The sequence below is a fragment of the Leptonotus elevatus genome, chromosome 8 (assembly GCF_054856555.1).
Source record: "Leptonotus elevatus isolate MCC_2025b chromosome 8, RoL_Lele_1.0, whole genome shotgun sequence".
NCBI classification, from domain to species: Eukaryota; Metazoa; Chordata; class Actinopteri; order Syngnathiformes; family Syngnathidae; genus Leptonotus; species Leptonotus elevatus.
This window is the reverse complement of record NC_141246.1, coordinates 17,114,659-17,132,941: the sequence shown is the minus strand read 5'-3', so window position 1 is coordinate 17,132,941 and position 18,283 is coordinate 17,114,659. Positions and strand designations below refer to the sequence as shown.

The following is an 18,283-nucleotide window of genomic DNA, read 5'->3' as shown; positions in this document are numbered from 1 at the left end:
GAGAGGCTGCATCAAAGCCTTCTTTATGCTCTAGCATAAAAAAACTTAAAAAACGTACAAATATGTCTTTGGGACACTTAAAATGGAACATATTTATACGTTGCAAATGAGTTAATTTAGTGTTCTATAATATTGGTGGATGTTTGTTTAGGTTTTAAAATATTACAGTACTTTCTATTTTTGTGTGCAGCACCCACTGCTCATATTTCATTCACAACAGAGCAAACTAAAGCTAGCGGACGAGTCGACAACGTCAAGTACTTTTGTAATGTCTTTTGTGGAATAGCAAAAAGTTGCTGTTGGACAAAACTAATACCGCCCAACCCTAAAAAAAAAAAAGTACATGCATCTATTGGCTGGTTTCTTAGTTATCTCAACCCAAACGAGGTGTAACAGCATCCCAGACCAGGCACTGCAGTCCCACAGCTCCAAACAAAACTCTACCAAGATTTGAAGAGGAGAAGACCACTTTGGGGGGGGGGGGGGACACTAATGGTCTGACCCTCTTAACTTGCAGCTCTGAAAATGATTGTCTTCATGGCTGTCGCACTGGTTAACTAACCCGTGATGATACAGTACACAAAAGCGTATTTATATCAAATGAGGTCTGGGCTTTCCTGTTGACACCCTTACAGAATAAAAGGGAGGGACTCAGAGGGTTAGAAGATATTTAGCAAGGAAAATCAATCATGGAAAGAAGACAGACAAAAATCGCAGTCATTGGAATGATTGAAGAGCCGTCCTCCCCCCTGGTAGTGATAGGACGACTGAGGGTGAATCAGAAATCATCTGTTGCACCTCTAGCACAAATAGGGAGACATTCTTTGCATCACGTCGTCGTCTGAGATAAATATATAGTACATGTATTCACTTTCTTGGGTTGATTAAATAAACAAAATTGTCAATAATGGACAGTAGAAGAAATCCCTTAGCTCGACTCGGGAAGAAGCGTCCAAAGAAACGGTCCAAAACAATTATTTCCATATATGTATGTCATCTATCTATTGTCGTTATATTTAGGATCAAAGTCAAACAATTGTTACAGATCTAAGCAGCAGCAGCAAGAAAGTGAATAAGGCACTTTTTTTTAAATGACAAAACTACTTTTAAGTTTGTCGTATTTTGCAGTTACTGACACACATGGGGGGGGGGGCACACATAAGGGGGACGGTACCTGCCCAGGAAATGCTCCTGTACAACCTGCTAGGGGGCGGAGGGCCTAGGGGGGCGCAGCCCTGACCCAGAAACCAGAGAGAGCCGCTCACTGCAGGCAGGATGCCACATAAGTCAATGACAAACCAGACAATGACATATAAAGCCATCAGGATGAGGGAAAGGATCGCAAAAGGAAGGGCACATTTCTGGGAAGTGGAAAAAAGAAGTTGCCATTTGAAACACACACCACAAAAAAAAAAATGCATCGCTAAGAAAAAGGCTGCTAAAAATCTGACGGCCGCCTTCAAGTAAAATTGAGAGAGAACATTTTTAATGGGGTAGCGACTTCCGGGTTTTACACATCAGCGCCGTTTCCGGCCACTGCTGGCCGCGTTCCAACACCCGCAACCCAACCTCTGCGCCCCGCAACCGCGTATCGGCTATTTGAAAGCTTCGGACACGGAGACAGACACTACACACTCGCAGCCTCGCAGCCGTCGACGGGAACGCGCAAACGAGGGGGCACAAAGGCGGAAGCGCAAATACTGGGACGCGGCCCACACGTCGCAAACTGGAAACAGGAACAAAGTTGATGGGTGAAAACCCGGAAGTCGGAAGTCCCGCCTCCTTCGTGGCATATAGTTCATAGATTATTAAAATCTGTGGACTCAAATGAAGACGTCTTACTTTGGAATTTGGGGAGCAAACTGCCAGCCGAAATAGCAAATAATGTATGCTTGTGGATATTCTCATTCATATTTGATTTATTTTTCTTTCATTGAATCGACTGCAACTGGACTGCTCTGTTTTGATTGGGGCCGCCGCACACTGTACAATAGGGCTTGGTTAAAAAAAAAATAATAATAATTCAAATAATCAATATCGAATACATTTTCCTTTTCAAGCATATCAATTCATAAAACCATTAATCAATTATTTTAATATATCTTTTTTTCCCCATAAATTAACAAGAAAATATCAATTTAAAGGCCGAACTTTTTTATATCTTACCGTTTTCTTTAAATTTGCTGTTCACATGAATTTAGAAGTATTATTCATGAAAGAACTGATTTACTGAACTTTATGACAATTCAGAATCTTTTTAATTCAGACAAACAGAGCAGTCCAGTTGCGATCGATTCAACCCCTGACAAAGCTAATAATAAGATAGACGTCCTCTATTGTAAATGTTCACCTTCAAAACAATATAAAACAAATTGAATGGACTGGTAAAATCATAACGTGAATGCATCAATGGCAATAATGATGAAATTTTTGCTCATCCTTGTGTTCCTACATGTCACACTCACCCGTGTTGGAGCGCTGGATCAGGTGAGACTTCCCTCCGGCATTGCTGTGCGTTTGGCTAGCTGGCGCAGGAGTAGCTGTGCTAGCCGGCGCACTGGCTGTCTGGGGAGGAGGCTCCTTCACACCTTCCATCGCCATCAGGACAGTCGAGAGCTCCTGCAGGGGCATGTTGCCCAGCTCGGAGGAGAAGGGACTGGGCGGGTTCTCCAGACACATTAACCAGCTTGTGTTACCTGGTTAGTAAGGAAGACAGAAAGAAGAGGAGGCATAAATGACTGTCAGCTACAGGTTGGTGCTGCAATGGCTATGACAATGTTGCTGACGAAGAGCTAATGAGAACAAATGACACCAAAATTTGCAGCATCCAAAACCTTGACATTCATTTTCTTCTACCTTTCGTCTTCAGTTTTGGGATTTTCTCTCGCTCTCTGTCTGTGTGTGTGTGAGTGTGTGTGTGTTTTTCGTAAAATTTTAGACTTTTCTGCCTTTCTCTAAAATTTCTGACAGTTTTGGCAATTTTATGGACATATGGTCATTTTCTGCCTCTCTACTTCCTATTTTTGAACATTTTATGGCTATTTTTTTACATTTTTTTCTGCCTCTTTTGCTAGTACTTTTCTAACATTTTTGGCAATTTTGTGGACATTTTATGTTAATTTTCGGGATTTCTTGTTATTTTTGGACATTTTACTGTTACTTTTTGAACATTTTCTTTTCTGCCTTTTTTTTTTAACTAAATAAATTTTCTGACTTTTTTTGGGCAATTCTCAAACAGTTTTATGGTAATTTTCTGCCATTGTTTTGTTTTGGACATTCTAGGTTACTTTTTGAACATTTTCTTTTCTGCCTTTTTTTTTTTAATTCAATTCTCTGTCATTTTTTAGTAAATTTCTGCTTTTTCCTCTTCCTTTTTGGGACATTTTATGATCTCTTTTTGGACATAATTAAGTAATTAAAAAATATATTTTTTTCCTGACAACTTAAAAATTTGGACAATTGTTTTTGAATAATTCATTTTTTAAATCTAAATCATTAATTCATTTGATGAATATTTTATCTAAAAATACAATTATGTAAAAAAAAACAACAACAAAATTCTACAATTTTTATTAAAACATTTTATGGCTATTTTTTGTCATTTTTGCCAGTACATTTCTAACATTTTTGGCAATTTTGTGGACATTTATGGTAATTTTGGGGATTTCTTTTTTGGGGTTTTGGACATTTTATAATTATTTTTTTAACATTTTATTTTCTGTCTTTTTAAAATTATTATTATTATTATATACATCTGACTTTTTGGGCAATTTCAAAAATATGTTATGGTAATTTTCTGCCTTTCTTTTGTTTTTGGACATTTTGGGTTACTTCTTGAACATTTTCTTTTCTGCTTTTTTTTTCTTTTCTCAATTCTCTGTCATTTTACTATTTACTATGGACATTTTATGGTAAGTTTCCGCATCTTTTTGGACATTTTGCGATCACTTTTTGGACATTTTGTGATCACTTTTTGGACATTTTTAGGTTCATTTTTATCTAAATCATTAATTCATTGGAATACAAACAAATAAATAAATAATAATTTCTACTAATTTTTTAGAGATCCACAGCAAGCCACAGGAGAGGGATTAAAGAGCCACATGTGGCTCCAGAGCTGCATGTTGCAGACCCCTGCTCTCAGGGTTTCACATAAACAATGCCCAAAGCTACATAAAGCCTTAGTTTGACTATCTTACATACCGGATGGTCTTCGAATGAAGATCTCGGCCCAGCCCTGCGTGAGCATGGGGACAAACTCAGCCAGGCCATGATTGTCCTTCAGAGGTGGGGGTGCCGACGCGGCAGCAGAGGTGGAGGAGGAAGGACTGAGGCCATCCAGTGTGGGAGCAGAAGAGGGTGACAGCTGAGCAGCTAACTCCCCCTCAGAGGGGGACACGAGGGGGCTGAGACTTTGGGCAGGGCCAGCACGAAGAGCGTGACCACCTGGTACAAAAACAAGGATAACGCTATGAATATGCATGCATCCAACAACATTTTATAGCACTAATGAAAAGTGAATGAAGGTTAAATATTACCCGACATGGAGCGGACCCGTATGCGTGTGGCTCTGCTTTGTTGCTGACTTGACTGGGACTCCAGTTTGGCTGGCGCCTCTTTAGTTATTCGAGTGTGTAGTGATGGATCAGATCTGCTGGGTCCCAAAGAAACAGTAAAACAACACAAAAATTGATGATGCTTGATAATATTATAATATAAGTGTGGCACCTGGTCATTTCCCCTCCTCCTCCCAGTCGATCAGCCATGTCCAGGCCCAGCAGAGCTTGAGTGCGAACCCCTCCGCTGGTGGTGATGGTCACCAGCTTATTGCCCACCAGCCAAGTCATACTGCGACCCCCTGCTAAGAGGAACTCTGCGATCGGAGATCTAAGAAGAAAGTAAGTCTCATGGAATACAATAGGCACGAAACTAAATACAGTCCTCACTTACCTTTTGGGCAGTGCTGAGAAGTTGGAAAAGACATATCGTGCCATCATGTCCAGACATGTCTCAGTGAGCTCCAAGTGGACCGTTTTCAGCCCCTCATCTGCCTGAGTTACTGCATTTTCATCAGCGGAGCCCAGACTGCACGTGGTGGTGGAGGGTTGCATCCTACAGGACGCAGCAATGAGACAGAGAAACGAGAGCAAAGCAGAAATGCAATCAGAAGAAGAAACTTGGCATCAGGATTTAACTCAACATGTTGCCTATGGAAACAGAGACATGCAAGTATTATGTGCATTATGGGTACACAGCACAAGCATGCATGTACAATCACCAACAAAAGCACAAAACAAATAAGCCCTTGTTAGAAAGAGGCAGTTTCTCATAGGATATTCCCTTTTAGTTAAGCAAATTGGATAAGTTCATATTGAATCACGTTTACACACGAGTTTGACTCAAGTCAAAAATAGTCAAACATATTTCAAAGTCAGATTGTTTTGAACAATTTTATAGATTTTAAGTGATTCAATTTGTGGGATTAAAAGGTAAACGTCATGCATAAGTGTCTGAAATCAAAACTAAGGGGTTTAAAGCAGTGGTTTTTAACCCGGGTTGAATAGAACACCAGGGGTTCAGCGGAGGTCAACTCAGAACTCACATCCGACTGAAATATTCAGGATGATACAGCCCGCTTGGTAATCAAAGGCTGTAGATGATCTTGGCCTATCTGTGCTGAAGGGAATTTGGTGCCCTCAGTAGTGTGACTGTGACTTCTTTATTATTGTAATCCCTTTATACTAACTGTCCACAGAAAAACGAAAATGGTCGGACAAATATGTGCATGAATTCACATGCAAAGCAACGTATGGTGTTCCACAGGGTTCGATTCTGGGGCCTCTGCTGTTTTTGTCCTATCTGCTGCCCATGGGTTCCATCTTAAAAAAACAGCGGTTGTTGTTTTAAAGTGCTCTATAGAGTTGAGTGATGGGAGTCAGTGTCCTAACTGCATGATTTGCAATGTCAAGTTGAGTAATTCTAGTCCAGCACAACTAGCTTTCTGGCAAAACTAAAGGAACACTTTCTTTAACTGCATGGAGATGGGGAATACAAGAACACAACGGTTGCTGAATTTAAGGTGAAGAGAACCAGATACGATAAAACTTACTCTCCCTGCTCATTTTGTTTAACAGTAAAAGTTATACCTATTGTCTAGAATTTGAAAAATATCACATTTCATTTTTCAATAAAGAAGGGCTCGGTGAATGTGCATCGAAACTGGTGGGGTTCAGTACCTCCAACAAGGTTAAGAATCACTGCTTTAAACATTACACACTTACCTTTGCCTCTGCTTATAAGAGTTATATTTCCCTTTTCAACAGCTACTCAAAGTTTTAAATGACTGTGAAATGAGTGCATTATGTATCAATTTATTGCAGAGGTGTTAAAAAATACATTTGCAGCCATTCATTCATAAGAGAAAGTAAGTAAAAAAAAACATTGCAGTTGTGTCTATGAATTCAATTCTGCTTTATTTATTACTATGAAATTACAGCAGTTTACTTAGAACAGGGGTTAGCAACCTTTACTGTCAAAAGAGCCCTTTTAGGCCAAATAAATAATTTAAAAAATCTGTCTGGAGCTGCAAAACATTTGAATATTGTGATGAACGAAACAGTATGAATATATGGTAATTCTCTGCCTCTCTTCCTTTTTTGGACATTTTTTTCTTTCTTTTTCGCTATAATTTTTTAGGCAATTTTGTGGACATTATATGATCATTTTCGGATTTCTTATTTAGTTTTGGGGCATTTTATAGTTACTTTTTGAACTTTTCTTTTTTGCCGTTTTTAAAAATGCATTTTCTGACCTTTTTTTTTGCAATTCCAAAGACATTTTGTGGTAATTTTCTGCCTTCCTTTGTTTTGGGACATTTTACGATTGATTACCTGTACTTTTTGAACATTTTCTTTTTAAAAAATTTAAAAATAATAATAATAATTAGATTTTTTTGGGGCAATTTTGTGTACATTACATAGTAATTTTCTAATCTTCCTCTTTCTGGACATTGTATGGTAACTTGATTTTAGGTATTTTTCAAAACTTTTTCATCTACCTTTCGTCTCTTTTTCTGACAACTTTTTAACTAAATCATTAAAGGGATACTTGACTCATTTTCAACAGGAAGATGATGATATTCTGTTTATAATTAATGTGACTTCATTATTTCAACAATTAATACATTTAATTAAAAACCAATTTTGCCACTTGTTGACTGAAGATGACATAACCCGTGCTGAGGTAATGACCAATCATGGCTCAGTTTACTGACCAAACCCAGAAAACATGTGAGCCATGATTGGTCACAGGTGATGTCATCTTCAATCTTCAATCGACAGCAAGTGGGAAAATGTGTTTTTAAAGGTATTAATTGTACATGAAAAATTAATTCTGGACAAAATATAAACTTTTTACTGCTGAAAATAGTATCCCTTTAATTCATTCAAATAATATTTTATCTACAAAATTAAATTTTATATATATGTATATATATATATATATATATATATATATATATATATATATATAGCCACAGGTTGCAGACCCCTGACTTAGAAAAATATTACTGCCACCTGTTGATCAGAAATAGAATGGCATGTCAAAGAGTGACAGCTGTGGATATCTGACAACTGCAATGTAGGATGTATGCATCACACAGAAGCTGGTCGACAATCAAAAGCTCAGCCTAGAAGGCATGAAGAATAGAAAGGCCGAAAATGTGCAAGTGCGACGACGCGTTGAGATTTGAATTTTTCATAGTTTATCAGCAAACCGTGTCACATTCAGCCCAGCTAGTCCAAAAATCCCACTCAAGGAGATTGCCATGGTCATAGCAGCATAGTGCGTCTTTGTGAGGTGAGTGATGCAAAATGACAACCAACATGTCGAGCAAACAAAGAAGACTGTTTTGTTGCTGTTGTCTACATCACTGATCAAGTGACCCATCAGGAAAAAAGGAGCAGTGCAGGGTGCACTTGCCAGTGCAGAGAATTTAAAGAGGAAAAACCCAAACATTTTCTTTACAATAATATGTTGTACAGGTATGCGCACCCACTAGTTTACAACAGAATACAACATTCTGGTTAATATTGTGTTAGTAGAATACGAGTTGAGCAACAAAATACACCAGTTTTTATTTATCTCCGGGGTGGCGCCCATTTTGCCACTTGCTCTTGACTGAAAATGACATGTTGCTCAGGTGATGACCAATCACGGCTCACCTTCAGAAAACAGGTGTGCCATGATTGGTCGTTACCTGAGCAACTATGATATCATTTGAAGTCGACAGCAAGTGGCAAAATGGCCACCCCCTGAGATGGATAAAAACGACTGCTTAACTCGTACTCTAGAAACCCAATATTAATCACAACAGTGTGTTTAGACTAGTGGGGCCGCATACAATATGTTATTGTAAAGACAATTTTAGGGTTGACTTCCCATTTAAGATCACATTACTTTGGATACGCATGCTTTTCTCAGCCCCCTCCAGCCATTTATTTGTTAATAAGCCAATCAAACCCAGTCAGGATCACAACAAGCAAAACAAACATTTGAAATAAAATAAAAACCACGAGTGTTGTCACAAAATCAACCAGAAAGACATCCACATAGATTAAGATGCTTTCCAGTGTGTTCTGTAAACACTGACTGCAGCATGCAAAACAAAATCTACAACAGCAAAAGTTTGACACAAATTCTAGCATGCAGTTCCCACTGAAGGCGTCAATGGCAATAAGTGTCCACCCATCGGCATGACAATGACCAAACACCCCATCAACCATCCCATGGAGGAGACAATCAAACGATTGGTGGTAGTTGTTTTTTTTAGTTTGGTTACCCAGAGGACTCTCTAACCTGCGGACCGCATGATCGGAGACACTGATGCTGCGGGATCGGAAAGCGTCCATGGCTGACAGGTCCCGCAGCTCTTTAACTGGAGAGCTGCTGTTATTGGCTACCACCGCTGCCGCCTTGGCCACTTTTGCCGTCCGGAGACTGAATACCACGACGAAGGGTCGACGGCAATGGGCATGGATGGAGGTTACAGTGGCGGTGGGTAGTAAGGGGGTGAGTCAACGTCAAGGTGGTTTAGAGATGATGGGGCGTGTGGTGTGTGATGGTTTATCAGGAGGTCGTAGGAATCATCCCCCCAACGCCATAGCAACACGAGCATGTGAGCCAGCAGCACACACCACACACAGAGGGGCCACAATGTCAAAGGACAAAGGTCACAGAAGAAGGTGGGGGAGGGAGAGAGGGGGGTGGGGGGCGTGGAAGGAATCCAGGATGACACGACCACCCCCCAAAACCACAACCGCAACACAGCACCCAATCGCAGGAGGCAGGGTAGGTGCCAAATGAAAATTTGAAAGAAAAAACAAAACAGGGTGAAAATTAACAGCATTTGAACATTATGAATCAGATTACAGAAAAGTGGAGAACTCAACTGATAAAGATCAATTAAAAAGGAAAAAACAAACTACAGCAGAGGGCAAAATGCTTATTTGGAAACAAAAATAAGCAAAACTAAAATACTCTCGTAGATAAACAAAATAAACTTTTTTTTTTACACAATGAAGACAAAGATCTGGGGCCTCATTTATACAACGTGAGCACCTGCGTACAAAAGTACTTACGAACGAAACCCAAACTTAACGTACGCAGAAAAAAAATGGAGATATAAAAGCATGCGTAGACGCACATACGCACACCTGCAGGCAATTTCCCTTTATAAATGCCACACGTCCCAACTGATTCAACGCCGTTCCCCGCCCCAAGTCTGCCTATTTCCCCCCATATTAGGAAATGCAAATCTACTCATTAATGGATTTGCGTATTCAGAAGCAGCACGTGACGGCGATCATCAAATCAAAACAATGGATGACGGACAGGAAAAGGCAAGAAAGAAGGCTAACTTCACCATGATGTAGGCTACATTGAACTTTTGTGTGAATAATAATTTCTACAAAATAAATAAATAAATACAGAGATGTACATTATGAAACCCTCAATGCAGAGGTCGAGTCACGGAAAGCAGTGATTATTGGCCGCAGGGCGCACAGCGGCAAAAAAAAAAGAAAGAAAAATACAATAAAAATAATAATAATAATTTGGTATGATACAAAAGTGAGCATGAAGAAATCATTTCACCAATCTTATTGGTCTTTACTTAATGCACTATTGGGAAATTGAGTTGTCACTGCAGAGGCAAAAAATTAGGCGATCAATAGGCCGCCTCATTATTGTTCTTATTATTAGCATCTATTATTATTCCCAATGTGTTGCTTATGGATCTTCATTGAACATCACCACGGCTGTGTGGACTGCTTAAGACAGACTTTATTGACGCATTTCTTTCCTTTATTTATTTATTTGCAGGACAAAGCGTCGCGCTCCATAGCAAAGATGCTTGTACCTGACTGTATTCTAGCTCATTTTTATCCGTATGGTCGTGTGTCAATATAATGGTTTTATGCAGCCTTTTATACTGCAATGACATTTGTGCCGACGGGCGGGTGAAATTACTGTAGGCGCGTAAATTGTTGCGCGACGCGATGATGTAATGTGTGCAGTATGTGTCCACATTAGTTGTCATTCATATGATTTATTGCATGATAGGTGATCAATGAGAGAAGACGAGCGTTTAAAATGTTTAATTACGTTCAAGTTCGTTTTCTATAAATACCAACTTTGGCGCAGAAATGTTCGTACGCCAAGTTTTGGCCTCATTTTCATCGTACGCAAGCTTTATAAATGAGGCCCCTGGTCAGGAGAAAGACGAACAAGAAGGAAGCTTAAGCACGAGAAAACAGAATCTGACATTCTGAACAACACAGACAGAAGGAGCCGCCGGATGATTGTTGTGCAATGGGACCGACAATTTCATTTAAAACAATTTGTATCCACTTGTGAAAATTCCTAATGTTAAAAACAGATGCATAAGGCATATTTGTGATGCAACTCGCCACTTGTATGATCTACACAACATGTACAGTGAGAGGTCGAGGTCGACCAGCATCCCGAGACGGATTCTGGCAGACTTTAGAGAGCATCTACTGTATGTGTAGTTCAAGTACATTCATGATTTGCCCTCAATCGTAAATGGAATATTTATGACATGTAGACCTCACATATCACAATAAGCCAAAAGCAGACCAAAGACAACAGGATGAATGATTTGATGATGTGCTGACGTCTGCTGAGGTTTATGTCTAATTGATTTGTGGAGGTAAGGATTTTTCAAATGTGTTTCTCTTGAATTGCACAAAAGCAAAATATATGGTGTAAAATTGCGTTGTCACATAGCGAGCTTCATCTCTCTTTTCTGCTTTGTCGCGCCGAAAAGGTTTGTATACCTTTTTTTCCATGAGTTGTCTTTCAAATGAGCTGTTGAATGTTTCTTAAACTAAAAGAAAAAGGGAAACTATGAAAAACTAAGAATGTAATACACTCCTTGCAGAGAAAACTTCCTTATCTCTCTATATATGAGAAATACATTGGATTTCTCATTGTGTGCATGCAAATCATGACATGACATGATGTGAAAGTCGAGGTGGGAACTGGAAACTTTTGATCTTTCAACGTGATGCACTTTTACCAAAGACAGGTGATGGACAAGGCAACAAAAACACCTGGATAATATAATATCATACAAATCTACACTAAAGCCTTTATTTAATAAAATGACAATTTCTCCACATAATGTACGTCTCTTTTTTTCCACACTAAAATAAATGGATTTCAACGCTATCTTGTCCATCCACTGTGCACGAATTTCAAAATGTAAAACAAATTGCACCATGGCAACCTGGGGGCACTCATTGTAAATGCCAAGACTCTGTTACCTTGGCAACCCCAAACTTTTTGCACAACCGTGTATGGTGCTTCTTGTTCCCGAATTACATCCACACTAACAAATGTGTCCGAATAAATTCTTTACCTTTTGGGTCTTTCATTGAGGCTTGTGCTTCGGGCACGAAAAGAACTCTGCTCGTGCCCATCGTCGAATGGCAGCAGCACATTGGATCGCAAACCCTGGGAGAGAAAACATAAAGCAATCCAAAGAAATGTGTGTCAAAAGAAAACTAAAAACTAAAGAATTTAAGTCATGGCTGAAAGAAATGAAAGTAAAAAGACAGGATGATGTTTGAGTTAAGATTCATAGCAATACACAATGTAGGTACTGGTACTATAACTAGGGTTGAAGTTATTGCAGAGACATGAGCACGCGCACCTTTGTGATGTACTGAACAAAATCTTTACGGAAGGGAAGTCTGCAGCGAATAAACCACATCGCGATCACGTGGTGGGCAAGAGATACGATATACTGGTTGAACCTGGTGGAAATGGTCAAAAAAAAATAGCATGTCAGAATGATTTTGTATTTGTGTGTTTGTATTTTTGTGAGCACTTACTTGGACGGGTTAGTGTAGGGTAGTGAGATGGCAAACACGCTAACATATTGCTCAGCTACAAAGTTGGCATAAAGGTGAGGTAGGCGCACCAGAGCTGTTGGACAGAAATAAAACATTAGCCAAAGCATTTATGTGGGCTGCCTCATAAAAATGACCTTGAGTTTATAACATTGGTTAAAAAGTGACTCCGGTACTCACTTGAAAGGAACTCAAGCATTGGAGATGCCATGGCAACTGTTGCAGAGATGTGTGTGAGCTTGACGATAAGAGCAGGCAGCAGCTTGATCATGATGTCAGGCATCTCCACCGTACACATTGTAAGAGCCACCACACACTGCTTGGCACAGCGGTAAATGAGGCCTGTCTCAAGACACAGGACCAACTCTCTCTGTAGAAGAGAAAAGGAAATGTCACTGCAGCCGAGTTCATGTAAGAGAGTCATTTTTTTTAAAGCCTGGAAGGGTTTAACTATGTGGAAATGTGTGGCTCTTTAGTCGCTCTCCTGTGGCTCCCTTAAAAAAAAAAAGAAGAAATTATTATTATTATTATTTTTACATATTTGTATTTTTTTTTTTTAATAAACTTTTGATGAATAGGTTCTATTACCTTGAAAATATCCAAAAAATGATCATAAAATGTCCAAAATGTAAGAGGAAAATCAGAAATGTACTATAAATTGTCCAAAAATGAAGCCCACCCCCCTCCCCCCCAAAAAAGAAAGGCTGAAAATATTTTGGGGGGAAAAAAGTCAAAGAAAATGTTCAAAAGGTAACTACAAAATGTCCAAAAACAAAAGAAGAAATCCCGAAAATTACCATAAAATGTCCACAAAATTGCCAGAAATGGCAGAAAAATGTATTTTAAAAAAATGGCCATAAAATTTTCAAAAAGGGAGGTAGAGGCGCAAAAAATGCCATATGTCCATAAAATTGCCAAAAATGTCAGAGAAATGCATAAAAGGTTAAACATGTTACAAAAAAATTACACATAAAAAAATAAGAATAATAAAGATGAAAGGTAAAAGAAAATGAATGTCAAAGTATTGAATGCTGCATATTTTTGTGTCATTTGCACTCAGTACAGTATTAGACTAACACTGTTTCCACAATCTTCAAATGTTGTGCGGCTCCAGACACATTTTTGGTTATTTATCGGGCCTAAAATGGCTGTTTTGACAGGAAAGGTTGCTGACCCCCTAGTATCGCTGAAATTGTGGATGATTACGAGTTGTTGTTTTTTTAATAAAATAAAAAAGCTTAAAGGTTTAGCATAACCTCTTCTCAGTGGTCAAAAGGTGCTTCTACAGACTGTGGTATATACTTGTCTTGATTGCTCCAGGTAGGTGTGATAAGAGGTGATCGCCGTTAGGACGGGAACCACAGCCAGCTGAACATCCGTTCTTGAGAATCCCTCTGGCGTCTTCACCTACATGCAGACGAAGCAATCCTGAGTTGTCACAGTGAAGTGGCTTTGATGGTGTGCATACCTGCACATGGTTAGACTAGGAATGTATTACCATGCAGCAGAGAGTAGAACAAAGCTGGTCTAAACTGCAAGGTGACGTAAGCAGCAGAACTTTGTACTGCAGCGTCCATGGCAGCTTCTCCAAGACCAATTTCACCACCTTCCAATCGGTCTCCTGCACAATTAAAACAAAAATGTATTCCTGAGTGTTCACAATATCGGGGGTCTGTGGTTAATTTTTAAAACTAAAATCATGTGTACCATCTTGAGGCACTGCAGGAGAACACTGAAAGCAGGTGAGTAGGGCAGGTAGGCAAAACGAATTGGTGTAGTGACAGAAGGAGGAGGGGCTGCGGGAGGAGGAGCGCCAGTGGCAGGTGGGGACGTTTGACCTTGTGGCTTCTTCTCACTTGCTCTTTTTTCTGGCTCCCTGAATCGTTGAAAGACAAGAACATGAAATCAATCAGTGATCAAGTGTGTGTGTGTGTCCGCACGTGCAAGCACTGACCCTATATCACAGTAGCAATAAGGGCTAAATCTCATGGCCCCATCTTTGTTGGGAACACCAACGCGGTGAAGAGAATCTGCTCGCATCATCAAGAAGAAGTCTAACACCTAAAGACAAACGGGTGTTTTAAAATAAAGACAACTGTGCAGAATTGAATCTATTCAAACGTACCTGTAGTCTGATACTAGAAGCAATCACAGAACAGTACTTGTTCTTGTAGTGGAGCTGCAGATGGCTGATAAGCATTTCATAAACTCGAGTGGCGTGGCTGGCTGGCAAACTGTAAAGTTTACTCTAGAGAGAGAAAACAAACTATTTGTTTTTATAAAAATCATTTCATTTTAACTAGTAGTTTCCATAATTTTCATTTAGCAACATATTTCTACAAGTAATTATTATCAATCCACCTGAAGAATCTCAAGCAGTCCCAATATTGCAGTCTTGACATCCTCCATTGGTGACTCTGCTGTGTGCTCCCTCTCTGAAATGTCCGTAGGCCCTGAACACACCAGAGAACGGCTTGCAACCTAGAAAGCAGCAATTAAAACATACTTAATATGGGCCATAGGTTACGCTGTGGTTTTTAATGTGCTCGTACCCGCTCAATAATGTCCAACAGGCTAGTGAAGTGGTGGGTGTTACAGCCCTCAGCTAGATCTACCAAAAGCTGGGTAGCTTGTTTTCTTACGGTCAGGTCTCGGTCTTCAGCGATTCCACTAAGCTGGGGGATCACTACCATTTCTATCAACTCATCCTGAAAAAGAAAATGATGAATTTCTATTACAATTAGGCTCATTAATTACATTTAAAGATAACATTTAATCACAATGATCAATTTCCACTTTTTTACAATTAATTCTCTAACATTTGTGACAGCATAACATCAAATGGAAAATGTGTGAAACAAAAATTAATAGCGCAAGATATTTGGAATGGTGCAGAGGGTCCAACAAATGTTTTTTTAACAAAATAGGACACTGTGCATACCTCATATAGTTGGCGGTTGGTGCTTAAAACAAAAGACAGGATGTGAAGCACTTTGATCCTGATCACGCTGCGGCTCTCATTTCTTTTAGGGAGACAGTGGACCGGAACCATTATGAAACACATTCAGGGTGTGCGTGAGACTAAACTATTGTACCAAACGGTAATATCAGTGTGTGGATCCCACCTGAAGAATTTCTCCATCAGTCGGTGAAGGCTCTGAATCCAGCCATCCTTGGCGGGCTGAATGGACTGGGCCCTGTACGAGATGAGGGTCAGCACCGACGCATCCTTTCAACACAAACAGAGCAAGAGGGACAGAGATGCTGTATATTAAAAAAATTAAAATAAATTGACATTAGAAAGTGAGATGGCACAAGACTAACAGGTCTTTTGTCGGCACACTTCTCCACCAGAGTGAAGAACTTCTCCGTGGAACCATGGTAACCATTCTGCTCATACAACTCTTCTACTGTTGTCAACAGCTCATAGACGATGGCCTTTAATTCAGGACTGCCTATTGCCTATGACGATAATTGAGAACGTTTGGGTAAAAAGGACATTTTGCACTGAAGATGTCTGGTGTGCGCACGTGTACCTGAATCTGCTGCAACAGCCGCTCTATGATGCCCAGTAGAATGTCCCAAGTAACAACTTGCAGCTCCTTGCCATATTTCTTAATCAGTCGGGTGATAGAGAGGACAATTTCATAGGACACCACTTCATTGGCACACGACATGGCCTTAGTGGAAGAGAAAAGAAAAAAAATCACAGCAGTCACCCTAATTATTTTGCACGTTCTTGTAGGGTGGGGAGGGTTACTTCACAAATGTATCTGCAGTTACCAACTACCTGTTAAAAAAATGTAGTTAGTAATGTAATCCAAGTACCATAATACTCAAATCACGCAAATTGATTATTTTTAAATACTTTTGGATTACTCCAGCATCAAATATGCTAAAGAAGACAAATAATTAAGACATTTTAGTATTTGTCTGGTCTTTTCTGCCTTACGGGTTAAGGACTGTCAGGCAGACATGCTAACCACTTTTGTGTCATACTGCCGGTCAGACAGACAGACAGACTAAGTCAATTTGAAACAATTGCTTAGTTGCATAAGGGAAGCTGTTTTCAGACTGTTCCTTAACGCAACGTCGAGCTGAACATTTGCAAGTGTTGGCAAAGGAAGTAAATGTGCGCTCCCATCAGAGTTCGTCAGGGTTTGTTGAAGGTTCGCAAACGTGCGCTTACCGTTTGCTCAATGCTCACCTGGAGCCTTAAGAATCTTTCTTGTTGCAAGGAAACTTTGAACATGTCCTTGCAAAAAGTACAGGCGAACGCCTGGTGAACATTTGGGACCTTGAACAAACCCTGATGTGAAGTTAACAATTCCTTTAGGGAGGTGGATCGACGGATAGATGGATGGATAGACAAAAAGAGGTTGTGGGTTCAATCCTCAACCCTGGTGACCATGTCCAAGTGTCCTTGAGCAAGACACTGAACTCGAATTTGATAAAGCTCTATATAAAATGTCATTTCCCATAAGAGCAGAAAGTTCAAATATCAGACTTATGGCATTGGATAAGGACTTGCACAGAAAAACAACTTGTAATGTCTGTGTGAAACCGATTAGAGCATTATGCCCTTAATAGATGTCGACATCGCAAACTATGACGAAATCTGCTGGGGTTGCATATGTTTTACCTTGTAAAAAGAAGGCAGAACCAGTGTGGGGGTGTTTTTGAGTGCAGGCAGCCTGTGCGCTCCCCACAGTGCCATTCCGACAAAGAATACAGCTCCTCTCAACAACGGTGCATCTTCCATGTACACCCTGATGGACAGCACAGGAAGTTAGGGACATCAAATCAAATGAGAGACCCATACCAAGCTACAAAAAGCAGTCAAGATTGAACATGTTTATTTGTCATGTCACAGCAAAAGCACAATGGTATGAGCAAAGCAGTTCTTATTTTCCTAGTTTTCCAACACTTTTACAAAACGACAAAAGGAAAAAAAAATAAACAAACAAATAATATAAGAAGGGGTATGCTTCACAATGAACATAAGAACAATTTAAAAAGGTTGTTTATTAATTAAGTGGCAAACATGTTTACATCATTTGCAAAAAAAATTACTGTTAGGCTATCGCACAGTGCAAACATTGCACAGTTCCAAATGATGTCCTAATGGGAAAGGGGACAGAATGGTAACAATACCTCTCTTCCATGATGCGGCACATTCTGTAAATTGCACTGTGGCCAAGGTGAGTGCCCAGCACTTTCCTCATCAACTGCGCGAGACAACAAAAAACAAGAAGAGGAGGCAGTTCATTGTTAGCCCTTAAATTAAGAGCGTTCAAATGCCTTTCTACTTACTTTCCAGCAGGATTCACAGAATTCTTTGACATTGACTGTATGGCACAGTGTGACGATGAAGACACAAAGAGAGTCTGAAGGGAGACAGTTGTAACACACCACTGCATCAAGGACTTGGAGAGCCACCTGAAACATTAAAAAAAAAACACACACGTAATCTGGTTTCTGAAATACTGCAGTTCAACAAGGCCAAAAGTTGTTGGTTTTTTTCAAAATGTCACTACTACTGTAAGAATTGCTTGTGCCCCGCCTTTCCAGTTAATTGGACAACTTAAGTAAAAGTAACCAACCTCAATATCTGTTGAAGAGGTCGTTCTGTTGCAGAGAAGACAGATTTTCCTGCAGAGAAGCCCAAATCTTAATCATAGCTCGTTAGACAACAAGGCAGGTCTGTAGCATTGGCTGTGTGACTTACTGGACCATGATGGAGACATTTTGGTCCAAGTAACAACTGTTGAATTTCACTAGATTGACAAGAACGTGAAGAAAGTCGGAGGTGAGGCCAATGTCCATCCACAACAGGACAAAGCGAGCTA

At 39.8% G+C, this 18,283-nt stretch overlaps 1 protein-coding gene across 6 annotated transcripts in view; it reads right to left on the bottom strand.

Annotated features, from left to right (window-relative positions):
* tsc2 (TSC complex subunit 2) overlaps nt 1–18,283 on the bottom strand; it is a 29,565-nt gene that overhangs the window by 7,762 nt on the left and 3,520 nt on the right. Inside the window, exons 6-32 of one of the 6 annotated variants that reach the window (XM_086082569.1) lie at nt 18,163–18,280; nt 18,038–18,086; nt 17,748–17,873; nt 17,589–17,662; nt 17,077–17,203; nt 15,971–16,114; nt 15,759–15,896; nt 15,560–15,663; nt 15,376–15,457; nt 14,987–15,142; nt 14,796–14,915; nt 14,560–14,682; nt 14,389–14,495; nt 14,142–14,310; nt 13,933–14,055; nt 13,737–13,841; nt 12,615–12,804; nt 12,417–12,510; nt 12,236–12,338; nt 11,942–12,036; nt 8,857–8,997; nt 4,951–5,112; nt 4,729–4,887; nt 4,539–4,654; nt 4,204–4,446; nt 2,466–2,696; nt 1,175–1,264 (exon numbers count right to left, since the gene is read on the bottom strand). In XM_086082569.1, the coding sequence (XP_085938695.1) occupies nt 1,175–1,264; nt 2,466–2,696; nt 4,204–4,446; nt 4,539–4,654; nt 4,729–4,887; nt 4,951–5,112; nt 8,857–8,997; nt 11,942–12,036; nt 12,236–12,338; nt 12,417–12,510; nt 12,615–12,804; nt 13,737–13,841; nt 13,933–14,055; nt 14,142–14,310; nt 14,389–14,495; nt 14,560–14,682; nt 14,796–14,915; nt 14,987–15,142; nt 15,376–15,457; nt 15,560–15,663; nt 15,759–15,896; nt 15,971–16,114; nt 17,077–17,203; nt 17,589–17,662; nt 17,748–17,873; nt 18,038–18,086; nt 18,163–18,280 (3,489 nt within the window). The remainder of the gene's footprint in view (nt 1–1,174; nt 1,265–2,465; nt 2,697–4,203; nt 4,447–4,538; nt 4,655–4,728; nt 4,888–4,950; nt 5,113–8,856; nt 8,998–11,941; nt 12,037–12,235; nt 12,339–12,416; nt 12,511–12,614; nt 12,805–13,736; nt 13,842–13,932; nt 14,056–14,141; nt 14,311–14,388; nt 14,496–14,559; nt 14,683–14,795; nt 14,916–14,986; nt 15,143–15,375; nt 15,458–15,559; nt 15,664–15,758; nt 15,897–15,970; nt 16,115–17,076; nt 17,204–17,588; nt 17,663–17,747; nt 17,874–18,037; nt 18,087–18,162; nt 18,281–18,283) is intronic. The other 5 variants (XM_086082570.1, XM_086082572.1, XM_086082571.1 and 2 more) reach the window with 5 other exon arrangements.